At 43.4% G+C, this 25,312-nt stretch overlaps 1 protein-coding gene across 2 annotated transcripts; it reads left to right on the top strand.

Annotated features, from left to right (window-relative positions):
• Window positions 1-805: 805 nt before the first annotated feature.
• LOC124152255 (COP9 signalosome complex subunit 7b-like) lies at window positions 806-24,926 on the top strand. 2 transcript variants are annotated; one of them, XM_046525124.2, is made up of 9 exons: window positions 806-824; window positions 9,993-10,170; window positions 12,117-12,192; window positions 12,918-13,006; window positions 18,150-18,209; window positions 19,938-20,080; window positions 20,981-21,086; window positions 22,268-22,386; window positions 23,180-24,926. In XM_046525124.2, the coding sequence occupies exons 2-9, from the start codon at window positions 10,012-10,014 to the stop codon at window positions 23,214-23,216; spliced, it is 789 nt and encodes a 262-aa protein (XP_046381080.1). In that variant the 5' UTR covers window positions 806-824; window positions 9,993-10,011; the 3' UTR covers window positions 23,217-24,926. The 2 variants fall into 2 exon arrangements, with proteins under 2 accessions (XP_046381080.1, XP_046381079.1); XM_046525123.2 differs by lacking the exon at window positions 806-824 and adding an exon at window positions 8,737-8,820.
• Window positions 24,927-25,312: the final 386 nt, after the last annotated feature.

Genomic DNA, 25,312 nt, shown 5'->3' with positions numbered 1-25,312 from the left:
GTGTGTCATAGGCCATGTTGTTTTACCGCAAACTGGTACTTGATATCTTTTGCGTTGAGAATAGACAGGGACCCAGTTACATTGGCACCAATTACGTCATAATCTAAGGGGGATAACTCAGGCCTGTTTAGCTCGAAAAACGAAGGCCTCATAACGGCATATCATTTTCACACTATTGGGAGCTTCCTACTTTAACTGTAACAAAAATAATTTTCAAACACAGATACTAACTAATTCCAAAATTGCGTTTTGTTTAGAAAAAGAAAGAAAGTGATTTTTGCGTGTACACTTCCCCTTTAAACCAACAGTTCAGTTAATTCACACTTCGAATAGATGAAACTTTTTTTTATTCTGACACTCAAGTGAGCGGGGCTCGAACCATCTTCCCGAGTCAAGGGAGTTAGCTGACTAGAAAAGTCAAGTTTCTCCAACATTAGCTGACATGCCTCAAAACTGGACTTTATTTATTGTTTGTTTGTTGTTTAACGCCGCACTCAGCAATATTCCTGCTACATGACGGCGGTCTGTAAATAATTGAGTCTGGATTAGACAATCCTTGTTCACGGCTCTATCTGTCCCTTAATTCACGTTTTTCATGTTTTTAGAACGTGCAAGCGATTGACAGAATATTCGTTTAGGACCCCACGAAATTATGAAGAACCGTGTACCATGTATTGTAAATATCAGCTCGCGACGGAGCTTGGCGCACGTGCAACAGCGGCAGAGAATGTATTCCACGTGCATCACCGCAAGGGCAACTCACGCAATATAGACACAGTAGTCTGGGCCTCGGTCCACAAGGCGTTCGTAGCACTACGACATTCGTAAGCTTATTTTTACAAATTTGTTTGTGGTTTCTTTTAAAGCCAATGATAAACTATTGAGTACCCAGGGTCGCAAAGGTCAAATCGCCTGAATTTATTTCACACACCACGCCGGTACAAAATCAGCCACCCGCTACAACATAAGTTGTGCATCCACCCTGAAAAGCCATCATCCAGTTTTGGGCGGCATTTCGGCATTTCGGCGACTGTTTTCAACCAAGTAACGTTTTGATAACGTTTGTAATTTTTTGGTCAAATCCAATTTTCAAGTGTATGCTTTCTTTTGTCCGGCAGTGTATGATATCTGTATCGGACGGCCCAGTCGTCTTAATCGCTGCGATTCGCTGTGCAGAGTTGCAGAAGTGGTAAACGTGTGAGACCTACATCACTTCGGGCTTTACTGTTATATGAAATATGAAATACATATATTATGCAATGTCTTGAATCAGACGCGAGGCTTATGAGTGTGTTGCCTTTGAAATGAATAATGAGTCTCTATTTGAGGGGGTACGGGTGGCCCAGTTGTCTAAGTCGGCGCAATTTGCTGTGCAGAAAATACCAGGTATGCCAGAAACATATGATCGTGGGTTCGAATCCCGTTTCAACCCGATTAAGTTTCTAGGTTTTTCAGCACAAATCCCGTGCTCGTGGGTTTCACCGAAGTGGTAAACGTCTGAGACCTGCATTACTTCGGGTTTTCATCCCACATTAAGCTGACACGCCGCGATATAAATGGAAAACTGTTAAAAGCGGCGTTAAACCACTCACTCACTTACTCTGTCTGTTGGAATTTTGTATAGGTTAGAGCACGAGGAGTTGGTGCCTAATCGTTGAAATGGTTAGTTGAGTCATAGGCGCGAAGCCAAGGCAGAAGACTACATTCGTGAGCTTTCGGTGCAGACTTCGCGTGTTCGAATCCAGCTGGCGACACACCTTTTTCATGAAATTGTTCCATCATCAAGATAAATGATAGGGAAAAAAGAAGTTCCGTCATTGCCATATGTGGTGTTTCACTAACAATTCAGTTAGTTAGACAACGGTCAAAGACAACGGAGCCATCTTTTAAAGAAATGTTATTTGACACAAGAACGTATTGTTTCGGTGGAATTCTAAAATTCTTTCAACGATTGTGTCAAGCCATTTACATATTTCACCTGTGTAGAGCTGCAATGATTTTACCCAAGCTTCAATGGCTAACACATCAACAACACAATTGAAAAACACAGCACTGTTTTACATTCTAAAAACGTGGGTTTGTGAAACTTGTACGTTCCATTAAAACAAAAAAGTGACTATTTGATCTTTCCTTGCTATGAATATGCGTCATAGATGACGTAATAAGTTTGAACACTATGAAAGTTTGATTGCTCGGTAAAGTGAGTATAGTTTTACGCAGCTTTTAGCAATATTCCAGCAATATCACGGCGGGGGACACAAGAAATGGGCTTCACACATTGTACCCATGTCGGGAATCGAACCCGGGTCTTCGGCGTGACGAGCGAACGCTTTAACCACTAGGCTACCCGACCGTCCCTCGGTGATTGAGTGAGTGAGTGAGTATGGTTTTACGCCGCATTTAGCAATATTCCAGCAATATCACGGCGGGGGACACAAGAAATGGGCTTCACACATTGTACCCATGTCGGGAATCGAACCCGGGTCTTCGGCGTGACGAGCTAACGCTTTAACCACTAGGCTACCCGACCGCTCCCTCGGTAAAGAGGATTGCTCGGTACTTACAGCGAACTCGCGAATATTGATTACATTTCAAGAAACATTTCGAAATATCGCGATGATTAATCAACGAATATGGCCGCATGTGTTCTGATATTTGTAAAGTATAAACAAGCCATTCCGCCGATTTAGAATATCACTTACAGCAATGACAAAAAATGCAAATTTCGCTTTTCAAGGAATATCCACTTTACTGGCGATAAACATCATCATTGAGTTTTGATCACGTGGTTACAAGAATCAGCAGTCATGTGACTGCGGGCGGTTATATTTAGCAGTGAACTTGGTCAAAAGGGCTCTATATACAACACTGCACGGTTATGTCTTTCAGTTCGTGCTGGCAATGTACGTACACTGCACGCACTGCTAGATATAGCCTAAATATTGTCTCCTGACTGTAGAGGGGGCACGGGTGGCCCAGTCGTCTAAGGCGCCGCGATTCGCTGTGCAGAGTTGCGTCCCTTGGGCACGCCAGAAACCTATGATTGAGGGTTCGAATCCCGGTTCGCCCCGAGTATGTTTCTAGGTCTGTCAGCACCATACCCGTGCTCGTGGGTTTCACCGAAGTGGTGAACGTCTGAGACATGCATCACTTCGGGCTTTCCTCCCACATTAAGCTGACACGCCGTGATATAACTGGAACACTGTTAAAAGCGGCGTTAAACACAACTCACTCACTCACTCCTGACTGTTGAAGCTGACCCGAATAGTAACCACGTGATCAAGACTCAGCGATGGCATTTATCACTAGCAAAACGCATTTTGCTTTTTTTAGTCATTACTGCAAGTAATATTCCTTTGCGGCGGAATGGCTTGTTTTCATTTTATAAGTATGAGCTCACATGTAGTTATCTTCGTTGATTAATAAAAACGATATTTCTTGATTCTATTTCAAGTGACGAGGACTATCATTCGTCATCACTCGCCCCTTTCCGTAACCTGCAAGAAGCTTGTCCCGGAATAACACGAGTTGGTCAAGAATGGAGGACTATAGTTCTGACTGGATTTCCAACAAATCATAAGCCTTGTACCTAAAAGCCAAGAGTTTTGCCTGAAGGTACCGGAAGTGACGACGACAAATACATGCGCAAACGTTTGTTTGGTTGCTCTTTACTAGTACTAGGTACGTTCATAAAAAGTTTTAAACTTTCCTGCTTCAAAACCAAAGTTAAACATTCCTAAATTGTATGTGATATCTCGTTTCTTATATTTCGATTCTTCTGATGAGCACGTAAAATCACTTTATCTCTATTCACTCACGGATTTGACTTCACACAGAGTCACAGTAAATTAATAATCTACTCTTGAATTTTACACACAATATCCGCAGGGACGACGGAAATAAATTATTTTTTTCTATTTAGAGGATTACATACTTATATATTATTACTTGCGATATGTTTATATTTCTTTACGACAGATATACATTATTACTTGTGATTGTGTCCAGAGGGGTTTCCTGGTTTAAAATAGGTCAGCCTTTGTTGATTGTAAGAGGTGACTAAATGGATCAACGAGCTCAATATTATGCTCCGTTGTCTACCATCTTCCCAAGGCAAGAGAGTTAACTGACTATAAAAGTCCAGTTTCCACCCTTGCCGAACTAGGCTGGTATTATGGGGTTATATTTTGGCTAGACTAACGAGTCTATGCATAGTCCAATCAAAAGCGCACACCGAAATCGAAATCCGGTTCGTAAACTGTCGTGCAGATTTCAGTCGACTGCAGGATTTGCAAAACATGAGCACCGCCATCTCGTTGTCAACAGATATTTTCCAAATCTTTTCATGTTTTTAATCAAGGTGCTCACGTGATTTGATGCATTTCGCGATGTAAGACCCGTTTTATCACAATATAGATCTTGATTATCGATCAGATCGTCCTGACCGGGAGCCACCATTTTGTGTGAAGCAAACGCAACAATGCGAGAGGTGGAATCTGATTGGTCCATAGGAGAGGCTTAGAAGGGACATAACTGGTAATAGCCACAGGTGGCGCTACGATCGAGCCAGGTAATTCCAGCCTAGTTCGGCAAGGGTGGAAACTGGACTTTTAAAGTCAGTTAACTCTCTTGCCTCGGGACGATGTTGTCTACATAACTGATGTATTTCCAACAAAATGACTGTAAGTAGTGCTAAGTAAAAAATACTGCAGTTTAGAGGTCCTTCGGTGGTTGGAACTAACGTATTATTTTTATGTAGAGATATTAAGTTAGAAATGGTTGATTCTAATATTATTTAGGTTTGCTTGTAACTGAACATTGAGATTAAGCCGTATAACTAAATCTGTGGCAAATTCAGCGAGCAGAGCCCTTGGTTTACTTGTCACAAAATATAACCTCCTGGTTGGTATGCAGTATCAGACTTATTCTAAGTTTATCAATCTATGGTATGGTCTACTATTGAATATAGTGTTGCAATATGGGGTACTTTAAAATGTTCATGTATATATGCTGTTCATTACCGCGTCATGCGCTTTGTTCGTGGTTGATGTAAACAAGCACCAACTAATGGTGTCATTGTGGATGTGGGCTGGACTCCCACTGTTGTTAATCAGGGGAGAGTGAGTGAGTTTGGTTTCACGCCGCTTTTAACATTATTCAGGTTATATTACGGCGTGTCAGCTTAATGTGGGGGAAAAGCCCGAAGTGATGCAGGTCTATGACGTTTACCACTTTGGTGAAACCCACGAGCACGGGTATGGTGCTGACAAACCTAGAAACATAATCGGGGCGAACCGGGATTCGAACCCTCAATCATAGGTTTCTGGCGTGCCCAAGGGATGCAACTCTGCACAGCGAATCGCGGCGCCTTAGTCGACTGGGCCACCCGTGCCCCCTAATCAGGGGAGAAGTGTGTCAAGGTTTTATAGGCGCTTGTGTGGTTTACATCGAAACCCAGTTACTAGTAACATTTGTATGTGGAGTAATACTTTGGCTTTACAAAAGAAACGAAATTGGAATTCTAGAGTACATGTAAAGTTATATATTTAATTATATATCATAAATATTATATTTAATAGGTTTAGTAATCAGTTGAAACAAGTATGACACTAAATACATCATTTGAAACTTATGTGTGAATAAACTGAAATACGTGTATATTACATATACACAGTAAAAAAAGTGTTGCACCCCCACATTAATACATTTTGATACATCACAACATTTAAAACGCCCGACTCTGGTTTTAATGGTAGGTATTCCTTGGGGATCTGATGTTAAATGTGTAATGTTTTCGGAGGGAAGATGATCACCAAAACGTAGCAATCAGCAGGTGAATTGCATGGTGCATGACATTTGCAGATTGCAGTATCTTCTTAAGCTCAACATCGCCTATAAAAGATGTTTTCTGACAGCCCAGTTTATTGTAACCCACAATGCCGGGTAGACGATTGTCAGAAGCAGTCAAGTGGCAGATTATTGGCCTTCATGGAGCAGGTCTTTCGTTCAAGGAGATTGGCAGAAGAACCGGACATCACTACTCAACAATAAGCCGTTTGGTCAGAAAACACGCACAAACTAATGATGTAAGGAATCGCAGACCCTCTGGCAGACCACGTAAGACCACAGTTAGAGATGACAGAGCGTTGTTGAGGGTGGTAAGGCGTCATCCATTTGCTACAAGCACAACCTTGAAACGTCTTTGGCTTCCTCGTCAACAGTTCAGTACCCAGACCGTGAGAAATCGTCTTAAAGCTGCAGGGTTGAAGTCCAGAAGGGTTATCAAGCGACCTAAACTCACAGACAACCACAAACGACTACGTCTAGCCTGGTGTAGACTGAGACAGAACTGGAACTTGAGGTCCTGGAGAAGAGTCCACTGGTCGGACGAAAGCAGGTTCCTTCTGCATGTTGTGGATGGCAGAGTGAGAGTATGGAGGCGTCCTGGAACAGCTTATACTGCAAGAAACATCATGCCAACTGTACCATATGGAGGTGGATCTGTTATGGTGTGGGGATGCTTCTCATTTGATTGTAAGCTTGATTTAGTGACCATACGAGGCAACTTGACAGGGGAGCGCTACATCCAAGAGGTGCTGAATCCAGTTGTGGTGCCCCATTTTGACAATCATCCACTGGCCACCAGACCGATATTCATGGATGACAATGCCAGACCACATCGTTCACGAGCTGTGACCCAGGTTATCCACAACAATGCTCTGACGCAGATTCCATGGCCAGCAATGAGTCCAGATCTGAATCCTCTGGAACATGTATGGGACATTTTGGGACGCCTGATTTATCGTCGGGACCCTCCTCCACAGAACTTGCGTGAATTGGAAGCAGCATTACACGAGGAGTGGCAGCAGCTGCCCATGGAGCGATTCCAACGTCTGGTGAGGAGTATGAGACGAAGACTTCAAGCTGTGATCCAAGTGCTTGGTGGAAGTTCTCGATATTGACTTACTGTGTTCGTCAAATCTCCATATGACATTCTTACCCTATTGGATGAATTTGGTCACTAAAAATTATTGAGATGTCACCATACTTAATGCGTCTTCGTTGTTCGTTCATTTTTCGTAAAAGTTCAGCATGAGATTATTACATGCCATAAGGTCATGGAATACCCCATTTAAGTTCATTGTATAGACAATACACTGGTTTGTTGGTATACACGAAATCCTGGTTATAATATTAATTCGGTTATCTTTACACCCTTTCAAAACACCCCTCCATGAAAAAGTATAGGGGGTGCAACACTTTTTTTACTGTGTATATTAATTGTATGTCTAATCTGTTCAAATCGAGTATTCATTGAAAGATAACCTACCTATCGCATCATTATTCAGATTAGCAGTTCATGTGTTATTTTGCCAGTATGTAAGAACTCATTTAGATGTTTGACTTATTTCTATAATGACAAAAGAGCATATATGGATGTTTTACTTATTTCTATAATGACAAAAGAGCATATATGGATGTTTGACTTATTTCTATAATGACAAAAGAGCATATATGGATGTTTGACTTATTATGACAATGACAAAAGAGCATATATGGACGTTTGACTTATTATGACAATGACAAAAGAGCATATATGGATGTTTGATTTATTTCTATAATGACAAAAGAGCATATATGGATGTTTGACTTACTTGTATTTCTATAATGACAAAAGAGCTTAGATGGATGTTTGACATATTTTTATGACAAAAGAGTTTAGATGGATGTTTGACTTATTTTTATAATGACAAAAGAGCATATATGGGCTTCTCCCAATCCACAGTGTTTGTGTTTGTGTCGTGAACGGCTGCATATTTGAAAGAGACTTCAAAGCCCTTATTTGTTACCTTTGATAGAAGAAGGTTTCAATAAATTCGGAAACAGTGATGTCATATATAAGAGGAGATACATTAAATGCCACACACGATGTACCATAATTATAGCCGCCGTCACATACCTGAAATATTGCCGCGTGTGGTTGTAAACAACACATAAACAATCCTTTGTACCATTGCTGTAGTGGTATTGTTGGACTATTGCTAACAGCGGCGTAAATCCATACTCATTCACTCTGATGGTTATGTTGAAAGCAACCCTTCACTTCAGTGCACACTAAAATATTAAGTGAATATTTTACTAAGAAAAGTGAAATTCTGTATTTTTACTTTACAGACTGCAAGTGTATTTCTGCTACAACTGTCTTACTGTGAGTAAAAAGGAGAATTAAAAAAAAAAACGCCAACAGTTTCAATCATTCAGTATTTCATTACACAAATACCAATATCATAAGCCAGAAACTGAAATTTCTGAGTCTAAAGGGACCCGTCTGCTGATAAGCATAGGGCATAATGGTCTCAATCTTCACTTTGCAAAGCGCAGCACAGACCTAGAAATATCAATGGCTTTAAACATGTACAATTTAACGGTATATTTGCACATACACCATGTGTAAATTGTCTTTGTAAATATCCACATAATTAGGCTTACAGTATTATAATATCCGACGATATAACCTGACACAAAATACTGCCATCGTTTTTCAGGTTTCACCTATTTCATGGTATGTTTTACCAGGCGAAGGGACAAGTAGCATTAAAGCGGTATTGTTACAAACAATTAAGAAGTTGTAATCCTTAAAAAGTTTCATGTCATCCAAAATTCATCATTCCTTTACTGAGCGTCTGATTTTCTTGTGGGCATTCAATTTGATAAATGCGGAGTTGTTGGCCCGACAGAGGGCGCATATTTCAAGGGAGGCAACTCTGAAATATTAAGTTGAAAGCACGAAGTTGAAGGAAATAGATATTTTGTAAGCTGGTAAGTGTTGGGCGACGTTTTCCAACGTCATATTTACTTATGTGAACAGTGGCCAGTGTCTTTAGAATATGAGTAGGGTTAACAGTTTTCTTTCTAAAAACACTGAAATATGTTTGAGATATGCAAGTTTTGGCTTACGTTTGACGAACAGCAACTTTCTTTCACACTCAAGACGTCAGTTTCGATTATAAAAATCATACTGAAACTGGAGTCGGTGACATGAAAAAAGGTGGAATTATGTAGAAAGGGGAGTTTATCGGGGACATCTAATTGGCTCCGGCTGTGGTTCTCCCTTCGCTAATCTCGCATGTGTCTCTTCGATCTTGTCGATAGTAAACCATTAACTCTCAGATCCCTTATGAGACCAAGCATCTCTTTTCAGTCTTTAGGCTTAGGCTCTCCGTTCCGATTAAACCAACCTTCTGGCGTATCTTTGTATTAGAAGTTGTTATATCGTTTCATTGTTTTATTTATGTATTTATGTCCTATTTTATACATCTCCGGGGTAGAATAGGTCTTCGGCAACCCATGCTTGCCGTAAGAGGTGACTATGCTTGTCGTAAAAGGCGACTAACAGGATCAGGTGGTCAGGCTTGCTGACTTGGTTGATGCATGTCATCGATCCCAATTGCGTGGATCGATGCTCATGATATCAATCACTGGATTGTCTCGTCCAGACTCGACTATTTACAGACCGCCGTCATATAGCTGGAATAATGCTGAGTGCGGTGTTAAACAACAAACCAACCAACCAACCAACTATTTTATACATCAGTGAAATAAACTTTGAGACTAGTTGCCTCCGATATACGTTATAAAGCTAAAGAGTGAACCCAATACGGTGTAGTAATACATGAGTCAGTTTAATTCCCGCCAACCCTTCATGTTCCTTAAGGTTGGGTACCCCTTGCCGATCGAACATCCCTTTCCATCCTTAAAGGGACAGGACGTTGACTGTTCTGAAGCTTTGTTTGTAACCAATAGCCGACAACCCCGAGCTTACTCGACTCTTTTCGTCTTATTCCAACAAGGATAAGTGTTAAGTTTGAAATTAAGCATAGGCCCTCCTTATCATGCTTATCAACTACCTATTCTGCTGTAGTATTTGATTTTTGGGATCCCAGAAATGTTTATTGCTGGTGTTATAATGATAATAACTGCCTTTCATTCAGATCTGCCTCACATCTAATCATGGCCACCGAGAAGACAGCAGCTAATCCCCTAGAACAGTTTGTACTTCTTGCCAAGACGGCTAAAGGGGCAGCGGCAGTGAGCCTCATCAAGCAGGTGCTCGATGCTCAGGGCGTGTACGTGTTCGGGGAACTACTGGACATGCCTAACATACAGGAGGTAGGGATTCATCGGCTGTGTAGCTTACTAAGGCTATGTAGCCTACTGAGGCTGTGTAGCTTACTGAGGCTGCATTTGGCTGTGCAGAGTGGTGTTCCGGAGTGCCAAAATCATATGATTATGCCTGTTGCCCTGATTGTGATTTGTCTCATGAAGATCCGGGGTAGGATAGGTCCAACAGCAGACAAAGAACTTGAAAAGTTTAAACATGTATAAAGAGTTTAAAAAAACACACAAATGATTTCATAAATTCAATTATATCCCTACATATAACCATATGCCACAATATGATACTACCGTGAAGATCTGGGGTAAAATAGGTCTTCATCGACCCATGCTTGCCATAAAAGGCGACTATGCTTGTCGTAAGAGACGACTAATAGAATCGAGTGGTCAGACTCAGTGACTTGGTTGATGCATGTCATCATATCCCAATTGCGTGGATCAATACTCATGATGTCAGTCCCTGGATTGTCTGGTCCAGCCTCAATTATCTACAGACTGCCGTCATATATCTTGAATATTGCTGAGTGCGGCGTTAATTAACAAACAAACTGATTGTGATTCTTGATATGTCAGCACCATATCCATGTAAACACTTGTCTCAGGTATTGCAAATTATCTATGCAGAATGGCTCTGTGAGGATCCTGGGTTTGAATTGGTCCCCAATAATCTATGCTAGTCGTAAGAGATGACTTTATGAGTCAGGTGGTCAGACGTGTGACATGGTGACCAGGTTGACCGTTGTCATCGTACCCCGATGGCGTGGATCGTTGCCCACAATATCAATCACTGGACTGTCTGGCCTAGACTCGATTCTTTACAGCCCACCGTCATATTGCTGGAATATTGCGGAGTGAGGTGTTGAGCATGAATTGTTATACCAGATTGGCGACCTGTGAAGTAGAATAAGTCTTCAGCGACCCATGCTTGCCATAAAAGGCCCCCCCCCCCCCAAAAAAAACATGACAAGTTACACAAAACACTAGTGTTATTAATGTGGTATCGTATGTTTCTAGGTATTGAATGTGTTCAGTAGCGATGTTGTGTGGACATTTAACATTGTGTATGGTTAGACACAAATCAAATCTCATTAAAATGAGATTTTAGTTCTGAGGACATCCCATTATGGGTCGCGTCAGAACGACCTCTCATCCGACCAATCAGAGCGTCACTTACCAGATCATCAAAGCGATATTTGGAATGTGTTTCCTAATCATGCAACTTTGAAAATTTTATATGGGGTCTTTAGGACTGAATCTATACAATCTAGGTAATCTATTCGCCATTCCAGAATGTTCGTTTGTTCAGTTTTCAAATATTCACACGAGAATTTGTCATAATATGTTTCGAAGCGTAGTCGCCACTTTGAAACTAGTGTCATAAAGCACAAGAAAGCTGCCTTCTGATTGGCTAATGTTGACTTCTTGTCTCAGTCATTCTACTGGTCGGTCAAAGTTCACGAAAGGTTGTTCTGATGTGACCCATAAAGGCATGTCCTCAGATCTTTGTTTTTTGTGGTAGTGAGAACTAAGATCTGGTTTTAATGAGATTATGGTAGGGCTGACAAAGACATGATTCAACAAATAATGAAAATTTGAATGATTTTGAAGTGCACTTGGCACGTAGCTATACATGCAAGGTTCCATTTTTCAATGGAATTACATCGAGCTCTGGTTTTTACCTATATGCCGCAATAAACACAAACATAAAAATTACATCAACAATAATAACTTTGCAGACTGCTTATCTAATTGTTGACTCACAAAGCCCCGCCCCAACTGTTATCAGCAAATCCGGAAACAAGAGTCCATTAGTGGGTGGGGCCTGTTTTGTTTACTTTATGAAAACAAACAACCAAAAAATGCTTGGTTAGCCAATTAAATGCCATGGAAACACTTGCAATTATTTATCATAACTTATACCATCTTCTTTGTATTTCCAGCTGTCAACAGGGCCACATGCTCCATATTTCCAGGTCTTGAATCTATTTGCATATGGAACTTACAGAGAATACAAAGGTTTGTATTCAGACACTAGCTTTTTTATTTCTTTACATATTGGCACACCCAAGATTTGATTTTGACTGACATGATTAACATGATCAACGATCAGTTGTTTTTTCTGTTAACTTATTTCAGTTCTGTGATCTAAATCCTGCAAATCAGATTGATTTGAGAAGGGAAATAATTCTTTCTGAGAAAATCTCCAAACACTTTGGATTTATATGGGTTTTTTCTCCATAAACCAAGCAATGATGACCCTACCTTACATGATAAAATCATTTTTTAATTGTAAACTAAACTTTGTGAATAGGACGACAACTTAAAAAATATTTGTATTACTTCCCACATTTTGTTGAGCTTCAGTGGGTTGATTTGTTTATTTAAATTACCTCCAAATTCTTCCAATTATTTTAAGATTTAGTTAAGATGTGAAAGACTTTTTTCTTGTGGACATTAGTTCTCACCTGTGAAGTTCCGGGTTAGAATTGGTCTTCAGCAACCCTTGCTTGTCGTAAGAGGCGACTAACGGGATCGGGTGGTCAGGCTCGCTGACTTGGTTGATGCATGTCATCGAATCCCAACTGTGTAGATCAATGCTTATGATGTCAATCACTGGATTGTCTGGTCCAAACAGCCGTCTTATAGCTGAAATATTGCTGAGTGCGTTAAACAACAAACAAACCAACATAAGTTCCGTCTTCAACTTCACACATAGTAATTCTTTCCCTGCTTTGTTCCAGCCAATGTGGCAATGCTCCCAGAGTTGACGGCGGGGCAGTTAACAAAACTGAGACATTTAACAATTGTTTCATTAGCCACAAAAACCAAAGTAAGTAACAGGCAGCTATGTAAAGAATTTGCACGGCCACTACATAAGTAATAATGGGACGCTAGTAACACACTGGAAAACTTGCTTTTTTCAACTGTTGTGATTCATTGCGCATTCATTAAAGTCTGTCTGCAAGTACAATACTGTCATTAAGCATCTTGATCCATGGCCTTTTGATAAGTGTCATCATCTGACCTTACAAGACAGAAACAATCATAATAGTTCTGTATGATTCTGGAACAGATTAGGTCCCCAGGACCCCATGCTTGTCTCTCCATGGGTATCTGGGACAGAGTAGGTCCCCAGCACCCCATGCTTGTCTCTCCATGGGTATCTGGGACAGAGTAGGTCCCCAGCACCCCATGCTTGTCTCTCCATGGGTATCTGGGTCCCCAGCACCCTATGCTTGTCTCTCAGTGCGTATCTGGGACAGAGTAGGTCCCCAGCACCCATTGCTTGTTTTTCCATGGGTATCTGGGACAGAGTAGGTCCCCAGCACCCTATGCTTGTCTCTCAGTGCGTATCTGGGACAGAGTAGGTCCCCAGCACTCATTGCTTGTCTCTCCATGGGTATCTTGGACAGAGTAGGTCCCAAGCACCCTATGCTTGTCTTTCCATGGGTATCTGGGACAGAGTAGGCCTCCAGCACCCCATGCTTGTCTCTCCATGGGTATCTGGGACAGAGTAGGTCCCCAGCACCCCATGCTTGTCTCTCCATGGGTATCTGGGTCCCCAGCACCCATTGCTTGTCTCTCCATGGGTATCTGGGACAGAGTAGGTCCCCAGCACCAATTGCTTGTCATTCCATGGGTATCTGGGAGAGAGTAGGTCCCCAGCACCCATTGCTTGTTTTTCCATGGGTATCTGGGAGCACCCAATGCTTGTCTCTCTCTCCATAGGTATCTGGGACAGAGTAGGTCCCCAGCACCCCATGCTTGTCTCTCCATAGGTATCTGGGACAGAGTAGGTCCCCAGCACCCATTGCTTGTCTCTCCATGGGTATCCAGGACAGAGTAGGTCCCCAGCACCCTATGCTTGTCTTTCCATGGGTATCTGGGACAGAGTAGGTCCCCAGCACCCTATGCTTGTCTCTCATGGGTATCCAGGACAGAGTAGGTCCTAAGCACCCTATGCTTGTCTCTCCGTGGGTATCTGGGACAGAGTAGGTATGCTTGTCTCTCCATGGGTATCTGGGACAGAGTAGGTCCCCAGCACCCTATGCTTGTCTTTCCATGGGTATCTGGGACAGAGTAGGCCTCCAGCACCCCATGCTTGTCTCTCCATGGGTATCTGGGACAGAGTAGGTCCCCAGCACCCCATGCTTGTCTCTCCATAGGTATCTGGGTCCCCAGCACCCATTGCTTGTCTCTCCATGGGTATCTGGGACAGAGTAGGTCTCCAGCACCCCATGCTTGTCTCTCCATAGGTATCTGGGTCCCAAGCACCCATTGCTTGTTTTTCCATGGGTATCTGGGAGAGAGTAGGTCCCCAGCACCCATTGCTTGTTTTTCCATAGGTATCTGGGACAGAGTAGGTCCCCAGCACCCTATGCTTGTCTTTCCATGGGTATCCAGGACAGAGTAGGCCTCCAGCACCCCATGCTTGTCTCTCCATGGGTATCTGGGACAGAGTAGGTCCCCAGCACCCTATGCTTGTCTCTCATGGGTATCCAGGACAGAGTAGGCCTCCAGCACCCCATTGCTTGTCTCTCCATGGGTATCTGGGACAGAGTAGGTCCCCAGCACCCCATGCTTGTCTCTCCATGGGTATCTGGGACAGAGTAGGCCTCCAGCAACCCATGCTTGTCTCTCCATGGGTATCTGGGACAGAGTAGGTCCCCAGCACCCCATGCTTGTCTCTCCATAGGTATCTGGGTCCCCAGCACCCATTGCTTGTCTCTCCATGGGTATCTGGGACAGAGTAGGTCTCCAGCACCCCATGCTTGTCTCTCCATAGGTATCTGGGTCCCCAGCACCCATTGCTTGTCTCTCCATGGGTATCTGGGAGAGAGTAGGTCCCCAGCGCCCATTGCTTGTTTTTCCATGGGTATCTGGGAGAGAGAAGGTCCCCAGGACCCCATGCTTGTCTCTCATGTGTATCTGACACAGTGTAGGTCCCCAGCGCCCATTGCTTGTTTTTCCATGGGTATCTGGGAGAGAGAAGGTCCCCAGGACCCCATGCTTGTCTCTCATGTGTATCTGACACAGTGTAGGTCCCCAGGACCCAATGCTTGTCTCTCCATGGGTATCTGGGACAGAGTAGGTCCCCAGCGCCCATTGCTTGTTTTTCCATGGGTATCTGGGAGAGAGAAGGTCCCCAGGACCCCATGCTTGTCTCTCATGTGTATCTGACACAGTGTAGGTCCCCAGCGCCCATTGCTTGTTTTTCCATGGGTATCTGGGACAGAGTAGGTCCCCAGCGCCCATTGCTTGTTTTTCCATGGGTATCTGGGAGAGAGATGGTCCCCAGGACCCCATGCTTGTCTCTCATGTGTATCTGACACAGTGTAGGTCCCCAGCGCCCATTGCTTGTTTTTCCATGGGTATCTGGGACAGAGTAGGTCCCCAGCGCCCATTGCTTGTTTTTCCATGGGTATCTGGGAGAGAGATGGTCCCCAGGACCCCATGCTTGTCTCTCATGTGTATCTGACACAGTGTAGGTCCCCAGCGCCCATTGCTTGTTTTTCCATGGGTATCTGGGACAGAGTAGGTCCCCAGCGCCCATTGCTTGTTTTTCCATGGGTATCTGGGAGAGAGATGGTCCCCAGGACCCCATGCTTGTCTCTCCATAGGTATCTGGGTCCCCAGCACCCATTGCTTGTCTCTCATGTGTATCTGACACAGTGTAGGTCCCCAGGACCCAATGCTTGTCTCTCCATGGGTATCTGGGACAGAGTAGGTCCCCAGCGCCCATTGCTTGTCTCTCCATTGGTATCTGGGACAGAGTAGGTCCCCAGCACCCAATGCTTGTCTCTCCATTGGTATCTGGGACAGAGTAGGTCCCCAGCACCCATTGCTTGTCTCTCTCTCCATAGGTATCTGGGACAGAGTAGGTCCCCAGCACCCATTGCTTGTCTCTCTCTCCATAGATATCTGGGACAGAGTAGGTCCCCAGCACCCCATGCTTGTCTCTCCATGGGTATCTTGGACAGAGTAGGTCCCCAGCACCCTATGCTTGTCTCTCCATGTGTATCCGGGACAGAATAGGTCCCCAGCACTCATTGCTTGTCTCTCCATGGGTATCTGGGACAGAGTAGGTCCCCAGCACCCCATGCTTGTCTCTCCATGGGTATCTGGGACAGAGTAGGTCCCCAGCACCCTATGCTTGTCTCTCCATGGGTATCTGGGAGAGAGTAGGTCCCCAGCACCCATTGCTTGTCTCTCCATGGGTATCTGGGACAGAGTAGGTCCCCAGCACTCATTGCTTGTCTCTCCATGGGTATCTGGGACAGAGTAGGTCCCCAGCACCCAATGCTTGTCTCTCCATTGGTATCTGGGACAGAGTAGGTCCCCAGCACCCATTGCTTGTCTCTCTCTCCATAGGTATCTGGGACAGAGTAGGTCCCCAGCACCCATTGCTTGTCTCTCTCTCCATAGATATCTGGGACAGAGTAGGTCCCCAGCACCCCATGCTTGTCTCTCCATGGGTATCTTGGACAGAGTAGGTCCCCAGCACCCTATGCTTGTCTCTCCATGTGTATCCGGGACAGAATAGGTCCCCAGCACTCATTGCTTGTCTCTCCATGGGTATCTGGGACAGAGTAGGTCCCCAGCACCCCATGCTTGTCTCTCCATGGGTATCTGGGACGGAGTAGGTCCCCAGCACTCATTGCTTGTCTCTCCATGGGTATCTGGGAGAGAGTAGGTCCCCAGCACCCTATGCTTGTCTCTCCATGGGTATCTGGGAGAGAGTAGGTCCCCAGCACCCATTGCTTGTCTCTCCATGGGTATCTGGGACAGAGTAGGTCCCCAGCACTCATTGCTTGTCTCTCCATGGGTATCTGGGACAGAGTAGGTCCCCAGCACCCTATGCTTGTCTCTCCATGGGTATCTGGGACAGAGTAGGTCCCCAGCACCCTATGCTTGTCTCTCCATGGGTATCTGGGACAGAGTAGGTCCCCAGCACCCTATGCTTGTCTCTCCATAGGTATCTGAGACAGAGTAGGTCCCCAGCAACCTATGCTTGTCTCTCATGGGTATCTGGGACGGAGTAGGTCCCCAGCACCCCATGCTTGTCTCTCCATGGGTATCTGGGACAGAGTAGGTCCCCAGCACCCTATGCTTGTCTCTCATGGGTATCCAGGACAGAGTAGGTCCCCAGCACCCTATGCTTGTCTCTCATGGGTATCCAGGACAGAGTAGGTCCCCAGCACCCTATGCTTGTCTCTCCATGGGTATCTGGGACAGAGTAGGTCCCCAGCACCCTATGCTTGTCTCTCATGGGTATCCAGGACAGAGTAGGTCCCCAGCACCCAATGCTTGTCTCTCATGGGTATCCAGGACAGAGTATTACCCAACCTCTGTTATTCATGCTGTCAATGTCTGGTTTTCCTGTATCAGAATGGCAGTCCACCGTGATAAGGCTAGAATATAGCTGAGTATGGTGGAAACAACATTCAAACTAACTGACTGCAAAGTATTCCTGACAGCCCTTATTACAAATGAAGCTTCTATGGGTTTCACCATAGAGGTATGTAGAACTACTCAAAAGAAGATAAAGAACACCCGATTCTTTCATATGACTATACCTACTCTGTCATGGCCAGAGGGAGATCTTTAGCTTCTTTTGAGTAATATATTTACACCTTGTGTCAAACTGAACTTTTGTCCCACATTAAACTGTCGACCCGTGAAGATCCGGGGTAGAATAGGTCTTCAGCAACCCATGCTAACGGGATCGGGTGGTCAGGCTCACTGACTTGGTTGATGCATGTCATCAATCCTAATTGCGTGGATCGATGTTCATGATATTAATCATTGGATTGTCTGGTCCAGACTCGATTATTTACAGACCGCCGTCATATAGCTGGAATATTGCTGAGTGTGGCGTTAAACAACAAACAAACCAACCAACCAACCACATTAAACTGTCAATTTGTCAAACTGAAATACACTTAATCACTGTTCATCCTTTTACATTGCAGTGCATTCCCTATTCAATCCTGTTAGAAGAGTTAGAAATACAGAATGTTCGAACACTTGAGGTAAGTGATCTCTGGTGCCTTCATACATCAAGATAGCACTGACACCATATGCCTCGGTCATGAACCGCATGGGGAGTCTGGGGTAGAAGCGGTGCCCAGTAACTCTGCTGGTCGTAAGGGGCAAGTGATCTCTGGTGCCTTCATACATCAAGATAGCACTGACACCATATGCCTCGGTCATGAACCGCATGGGGAGTCTGGGGTAGAAGCGGTGCCCAGTAACTCTGCTGGTCGTAAGGGGCAAGTGATCTCTGGTGCCTTCATACATCAAGATAGCACTGACACCATATGCCTCGGTCATGAACCGCATGGGGAGTCTGGGGTAGAAGCGGTGCCCAGTAACTCTGCTGGTCGTAAGGGGCAAGTGATCTCTGGTGCCTTCATACATCAAGATAGCACTGACACCATATGCCTCGGTCATGAACCGCATGGGGAGTCTGGGGTAGAAGCGGTGCCCAGTAACTCTGCTGGTCGTAAGGGGCAAGTGATCTCTGGTGCCTTCATACATCAAGATAGCACTGACACCATATGCCTCGGTCATGAACCACATGGGGAGTCTGGGATAGAAGCGGTGCCCAGTAACTCTGCTGGTCGTAAGAGGCAAGTGATCTCTGGTGCCTTCATACATCAAGATAGCACTGACACCATATGCCATGGTCATGAACCGCAAGGAGAGTCTGGGGTAGAAGCGGTGCCCAGTAACTCTGCTGGTCATAAGAGGCAAGTGATCTCTGGTGCCTTCATACATCAAGATAGCACTGACACCATATGCCATGGTCATGAACCGCAAGGAGAGTCTGGGGTAGAAGCGGTGCCCAGTAACTCTGCTGGTCGTAAGAGGCAAGTGATCTCTGGTGCCTTCATACATCAAGATAGCACTGACACCATATGCCATGGTCATGAACCGCAAGGAGAGTCTGGGGTAGAAGCGGTGCCCAGTAACTCTGCTGGTCGTAAGAGGCAAGTGATCTCTGGTGCCTTCATACATCAAGATAGCACTGACGCCATATGCCATGGTCATGAACCGCAAGGAGAGTCTGGGTTAGAAGCGGTGCCCAGTAACTCTGCTGGTTGTAAAAGCGACTTAACGGATCAGATGGTCAGGCTCCATACTTGGATGATTAACTAATAAGTTTTTCCAATATAGAATTATGGAATCTGTCTGTACCAAAACGTTTACCGCTTACTAACCCGAACCTGGGTCCAAGCATCAATTTTCAGTATATTTAATTGTTATTATGTTGACTATTATCATGATTATTAGCTGTTCCCACTGTACTCAACTGAATTTGACTAGACTGGGTGGGGATTCAGACTTGCGGCTGATGTCACAAATTGTGGAATGAAGATTTAAAACCGATAAGATGGTTTCACTAAACAAAAACGAACATCCCCATTTATGTTTACAAACATAAGTATGTGCGTGACATTACCCAAACAGTTTTGAAACTTGTTTGTGATGTTTGTACTATTAACGGCAAATAGAATCAGTCTCTACTCTGACCAATATTTTGGGCAACACCTCAAGGTTTTCAATGTTAATGTTTGTCAAATATATGTTGGTAGTTACTGCGTTGGTATCGTTTGACTTTTTGACGTCTGCATTTGACAGAATTTAAGAGGAACTAAGTAAAAACACATGTTTGTTGTGAAAATAGATTAGAGTTTTCAAACCTGTGTTTGTGGAGTTATGTTGCCCGTGTGATGCAGCCTTTATGTGTCTTCCAGGATCTGATCATTGAGGTAATTTACGCTGACATCATCCATGGCAAGCTGGACCAACGGAATCAACAGCTGGAAGTGGACTACGCCATTGGTCGAGACATACGCTCCGATGCAGTCCCAGAAATCATCACCGTACTGCAAGACTGGTTGGTATTTTATGTACACCTATTTTGTACTCTACGAGTTTGACAGGATCAACACCTTGATGAATCTGGTGTTTTTTTTGTGAGGGACTGCTCCTGTTTTTGCTGTTACAAGTGTATTATTTTATTTCTGGCAGTATTTTCTAGTGGCCTATATGTTAGGCTTAAAAAAATAATCGCATTGGTTCTCAGGCAATGGCTTTTGAAATAATTGCACAGGCGGGTGGTGTTTTTTTTTGTTCAAGCTAGGATGTAACCAAATTTTGTTTACAATAATTTCAGGGAAATCATGTCGTTCTTAAGTATTGTAGCATTTAACTGCCGGGGTTGTGTAGTTTGAGACTCAGAATATTTAAAGATTTTCAACAACAAAAATTGGAAAATGGAAATGTGTGACAGACTTTATGTTGCGGGCAGTGCCTGAGACTATTATTTTTTTAGCCTTATGCAATTACAGAGTTATCTCCCTTCACATTCCATACAGCATCACTTCCGGTTTCTTTTGATGCTTGAGTGTCGTTGGTATCCTTGCATTCGTTACACTGTATGTTTTACATGCATATAGGTTCTATCAGATTGTGATGTAATTGTGTGACGTGGTGGGGCAGTAAGCTTTGGATAACGGTCGAGAGAGAGAGGGAGGATTACGGAGGGCTGAGCGGATTGTGTCTCTGTGTGCATGTTATTGTCAGTTGGGTCCGTTGATTGCACTCCAGACTTTATAAGTTGAATAAACGTACAGATTGTTTCATCCTGTGTTCCTGGTGTAATTTCTACACATTCAAACACTTTTCTAGTTATTTATAGACCGCGGTCATATAGCTGGATAATTGCTGTATAGCATTAAACAACAAACAAATAAGGACCAAACCGTGTTGCCCCTAAGTGTTGGGTGTGTTCCAGGTGCAATGGCTGTGAAACAGTTCTGAAGGGTATAGAAGACCAGATCTCCAAGGCCAACGCCAACAAGGAAAAGAACAACAAGATCAAGGCAGAGATTGAAACAGAGGTGAGGAAGAGATATGTCCCCTTGCACTTCCTGCGCTACAGGTTACACATGACCAGATGTTTTCCCATCGACTTCTATAGTAACGTTATATTTCTTTTTTAAATAACTAAGCATTAAACAGCTATTACCTAGACATGTGAGCACAGACTGGCCTTACAGCAGCAATGATAACAAATACAATGGCTAGCTTAGTCAGCTCCTTTTCCAAGTTCGAATCCCGGTTCGCTCTGACTAGGTTTGTCAGCACCATACCCGTGCTCGTGGGTTTCACCAAAGTGGTAAACGTACGAGACCTGCATCACTTCGGGCTTTCCTCCCACATTAAGCTGACACGCCGTGATATGACTGGAATAATGTTAGAAGCGGCGTTAAATTATGTTTTGTTCATAGCTGACTCAGGATACCTACCTTGTCAGAGCAGTAGGTTCATGGGCCGCCTCCGTGGTCTAGAGGTAGAGTGTCCGTCCGGAGAGCGGAAGGTCCGGGGTTTGAACCCCGGCCACGTAATGCCAAAAGACGTTAAAAGATGGTATTTGTTGTTACCCTGTCTAGCTCTCAGCATTAAGGGGCTAAAACAAGGACTGGTTGGCTTGGAGTCAGTATACTGTGTCTGAGTGGGGTATTCATGTTAAGCTGTGGCATGGTATCTCAGTGGGCTAGCATTATAAATCGTCATCAGTCCGGACTAGTACAAGCAGCCACACACACATGCAAATGCACGTTACTATATAAGTGCAATAATCTTGGACTCGACCTTAAACCCAATTTCACCTCACCAGTAGGTTCATGGGGGGGGATCATATGTCCCTTTGCAGAGTTGCCTCCCTTAGCTAGAAGGAACAACTGGTCTAAGTTCCAATCCCAGCAGTTATGGATTTTGATTGGATTATGCATAGACTCGTTAGTCCAGCCAAACTATGACTCCATAATTCAGTCTATTTTTCGGCAAGGGTGGAAACTGGACTTTTATAGTCAGTTAACTCCCTTGCCTCAGGAAGATGGAAAATCTAATATGGAACCTCGAGCAAACGATCTGCCCCAATTTTGAACAGGCGATTTCCACCTGTAATGGAAACTGGACTTTTATAGTCAATTAACTCTTTTGCCTCGGGGAGATGTGTAATCTTGGGCGCAACATTAAAATCCATTTCACCCCCATCACCTCTACACTACTGTGACAGGTGGCCAACATCAAGAAGACGCTGAAGAGCACCCAGCAGTCAGACCTGGATGACCAGATGGTGACAGACAGCTCCCTCTCACAGTCCGACAAACCAAAGAAAACCTCAAAGAGTAAAGGGTAGGGAGACTTTTTTTAAACTATTTTTCAGTTTTTTTAAACTCAAAAACTGACTTCATATTACAATTTACTGCAATATTGATTCATATATTTCATTTTTTACTGTATGTTTAACTGTAATTTTCTTAACCTGAATGAAAATAACCCACATCTTTGTAATCCAGTATGAATTAATTTGTTGTCAGACGATACCTCGGGGCATATGGTGTGATGTACCCTGTGCGTGAATATGACTTGGGTACAATGGCTGACACACAGGGTACCTCACACCTTATACCCATCAAGCTCTGTTGACAACTTATCCAAATATCAGTGACCATTAAATTTCCAGTATTCTACTTGTAAGATTTTTGTTTGTTGTTTAACGCCGCACTCAGCAATATTCCAGCTATAAGACGGCGGTCTGTAAATAATCGAGTCTGCACCAGACAGTCGAGTGAATGACATCATGAGCATCAATCTACTCAATTTGGATACAATGACATGCATCAACATGGGTCCTTGACGTAAAAGGCGACTGTGCTTGTCGTAAGAGGCGACTAACAGGATCGGGTGGTCAGGCTTACTGACTTGGTTGAAGCATGTCATCGATCCCAATTGCGTGGATTGAGGCTCATGATATCAATCACTGGATTGTCTGGTCCAGCCTCGATTATTTACAGACCGACGTCATGTAGCTGGAATATTGCTGAGTGCGGCGTTAAACAACAAACCAGACAACCAGCCTCTTAGGTCAAGCATGGGTTGCTGAAGACCTTCTATGAGAAAAAGTATTGTCTGTTGTATGTTTCAGACTACGGGGAAGCAGTACCACAAAGCTATGGAAGTGATGTGAGCTGTGATTAAATTTGTGAACTTGTACATATTTGTGGAAAGAAATACTAAGTGCTACAGACACTCCTCAAGCTTGAGTTATCTCCCTGTGCCACAAACCGATTTTCAAATGTCCAACGCATCACCAATGAAGTTGTGGGATGGATACCAAGTACTCTGTTCAGCATGTGGTAATTTACTTGAAGCTTTGGAAATGAAACGTTTCTTTTCTCTCACGGCTGTCTCTTATTACAATGTGCAAAGTGTCATCGATATATATAAAATATATATCACAAGGACTTGTTTAAGTCAATACTGAGCCAAAGAAGTTAGGGATCATGAAATATTTTTTTATGTGGAATATGAAATTGTGTGCTCAAATCTTGACCAGGGTTTGCCCTAGCCTCTGAAAACTGTGGGTCATTATGACTCCTTACCTGAACTACAGGGAGTCACATGACTTTCGAAGCGGTTCATTTTAACAAAATACTAATTGATGTTGATTTCGTAAAGAAATTGATTTTAATCTCTAAATCATTATCTTGTTTCTCTAATCAAGCTGTTAAAATCATGTTTTAAGTATTTTTCTACTGTCTACGCAGTTGCTAATATTATTTATTCTTAATGTCCAATGTTTGTTAGATATTAGATTGATATAGACTGATAAGACAACTGCTCTATAATATTATAGATCTTTACATCATGATGAGACTCACAAGACTTGGTACTGTACACAATAAAGTATCACAACGTCTTTACTTGTGCCGTTATGTTAACCACAAAACAATATCTTAAACAATGACGAATACAATTGACTTGCAAACATCATCCTATTTCATTACGAAAGTCACGTTGTCAGTCACTATAATGCATATACTGATTCTTACTGTCAAAAACCAACCACATGTTTTTTCTTGAGCAATCTTTCCCGAAAAGCCCCCTAATTGTGGTTGTGTTTCATTTGATCAATCTCTGGTACCTGTTATCAGATTGCTGATACTGCCTCCGAATCAATTGTATTCGTGTATGTTGTAATGTATGGTGTAACCCATTCTTGACAGTGACTGATAGAAAAAGTACAACCACCCTGCTGATCAACTATTGAAACTTAATTCTGATTGGCTGCAACCAAGAGCTTTCCATTAGGACTGTTTCAATTTTAGATATTAGGTTTCCAACATTTGAAAAAGCTGATATTGGTCGTATTTAAGTGAGTGAGTGAGTGAGTATGGTTTTACGCCGCTTTTAGCAACATTCGAGTAATATCACAGCGGGGGACACCAGAAATGGGCCTCACACAATGTACCCATGTCGGGAATTGAACCCGGGTCTTCGGCGTGACAAGTGAACGCTTTAACCACTAGGCTACCCGACCGCCTCTCGTATTTAAGTCTCAAGGGATATGTTCCATCAGTATAGTGCAACTAATTGATTTTGACAGTCTGAATGATGTTCGTCATGACTGACGCCATGGAGAAATTATATTGCGTGTTTTCTACTTAGATTGCGTGAAATACTCCGGTTTTCTGCGTCAGGGCAAACCCAGGTTTTGACTACCCAAAACTACTCATGATCTCCTTCTTATTTTGTTCAGTATAAATGACAGTATGTGGTGCTTTGTGTACTGCAAGGATAAAAATAAGTGTTATGTTCTGATTAAAGAAATTGTTTATTATTTATGTATTATCTGAAATAATGACACAAAAAAATAAAAGTAAAAAATGTGCTATTATGTGAGTTGCTGGAATTTGTATGTGGATCGTGAAATTAATGTGAAAAATGTCCCCGACACATTTCTATGTACACATTCTGAACCGGTTCATCACTTCATGGGGGGCACGGGGGCCCAGTCGTCCAAGGTGCCGCAATTTGCTGTGCAGAGTTGCGTCCCTTGGGGACACAAGAAACCTATGGTGTTGGTTCGAATCTCAGTTCACCCGATTATCACTTGGGGCTTTCCTCCCACATTAAGCTGACACGCCATGATATAACTGGAATACTGTTAAAAGCAGCGTTAAACCCAACTCACTCTAGTGTACCCCCGCTGGAATGTTCCTAAAGGCAGCATAACCCTCACATTCACTCAAATCTGCACCAGACTGATTTGGTCACC

Source organism: Haliotis rufescens, unplaced genomic scaffold (genome assembly GCF_023055435.1).
Source record: "Haliotis rufescens isolate VD_foot unplaced genomic scaffold, xgHalRufe1.0.p SCAF_13, whole genome shotgun sequence".
Lineage (NCBI taxonomy): Eukaryota > Metazoa > Mollusca > Gastropoda > Lepetellida > Haliotidae > Haliotis > Haliotis rufescens.
The sequence above is the reverse complement of the archived record's forward strand: the minus strand, read 5'-3'. Positions and strand labels throughout refer to the sequence as shown.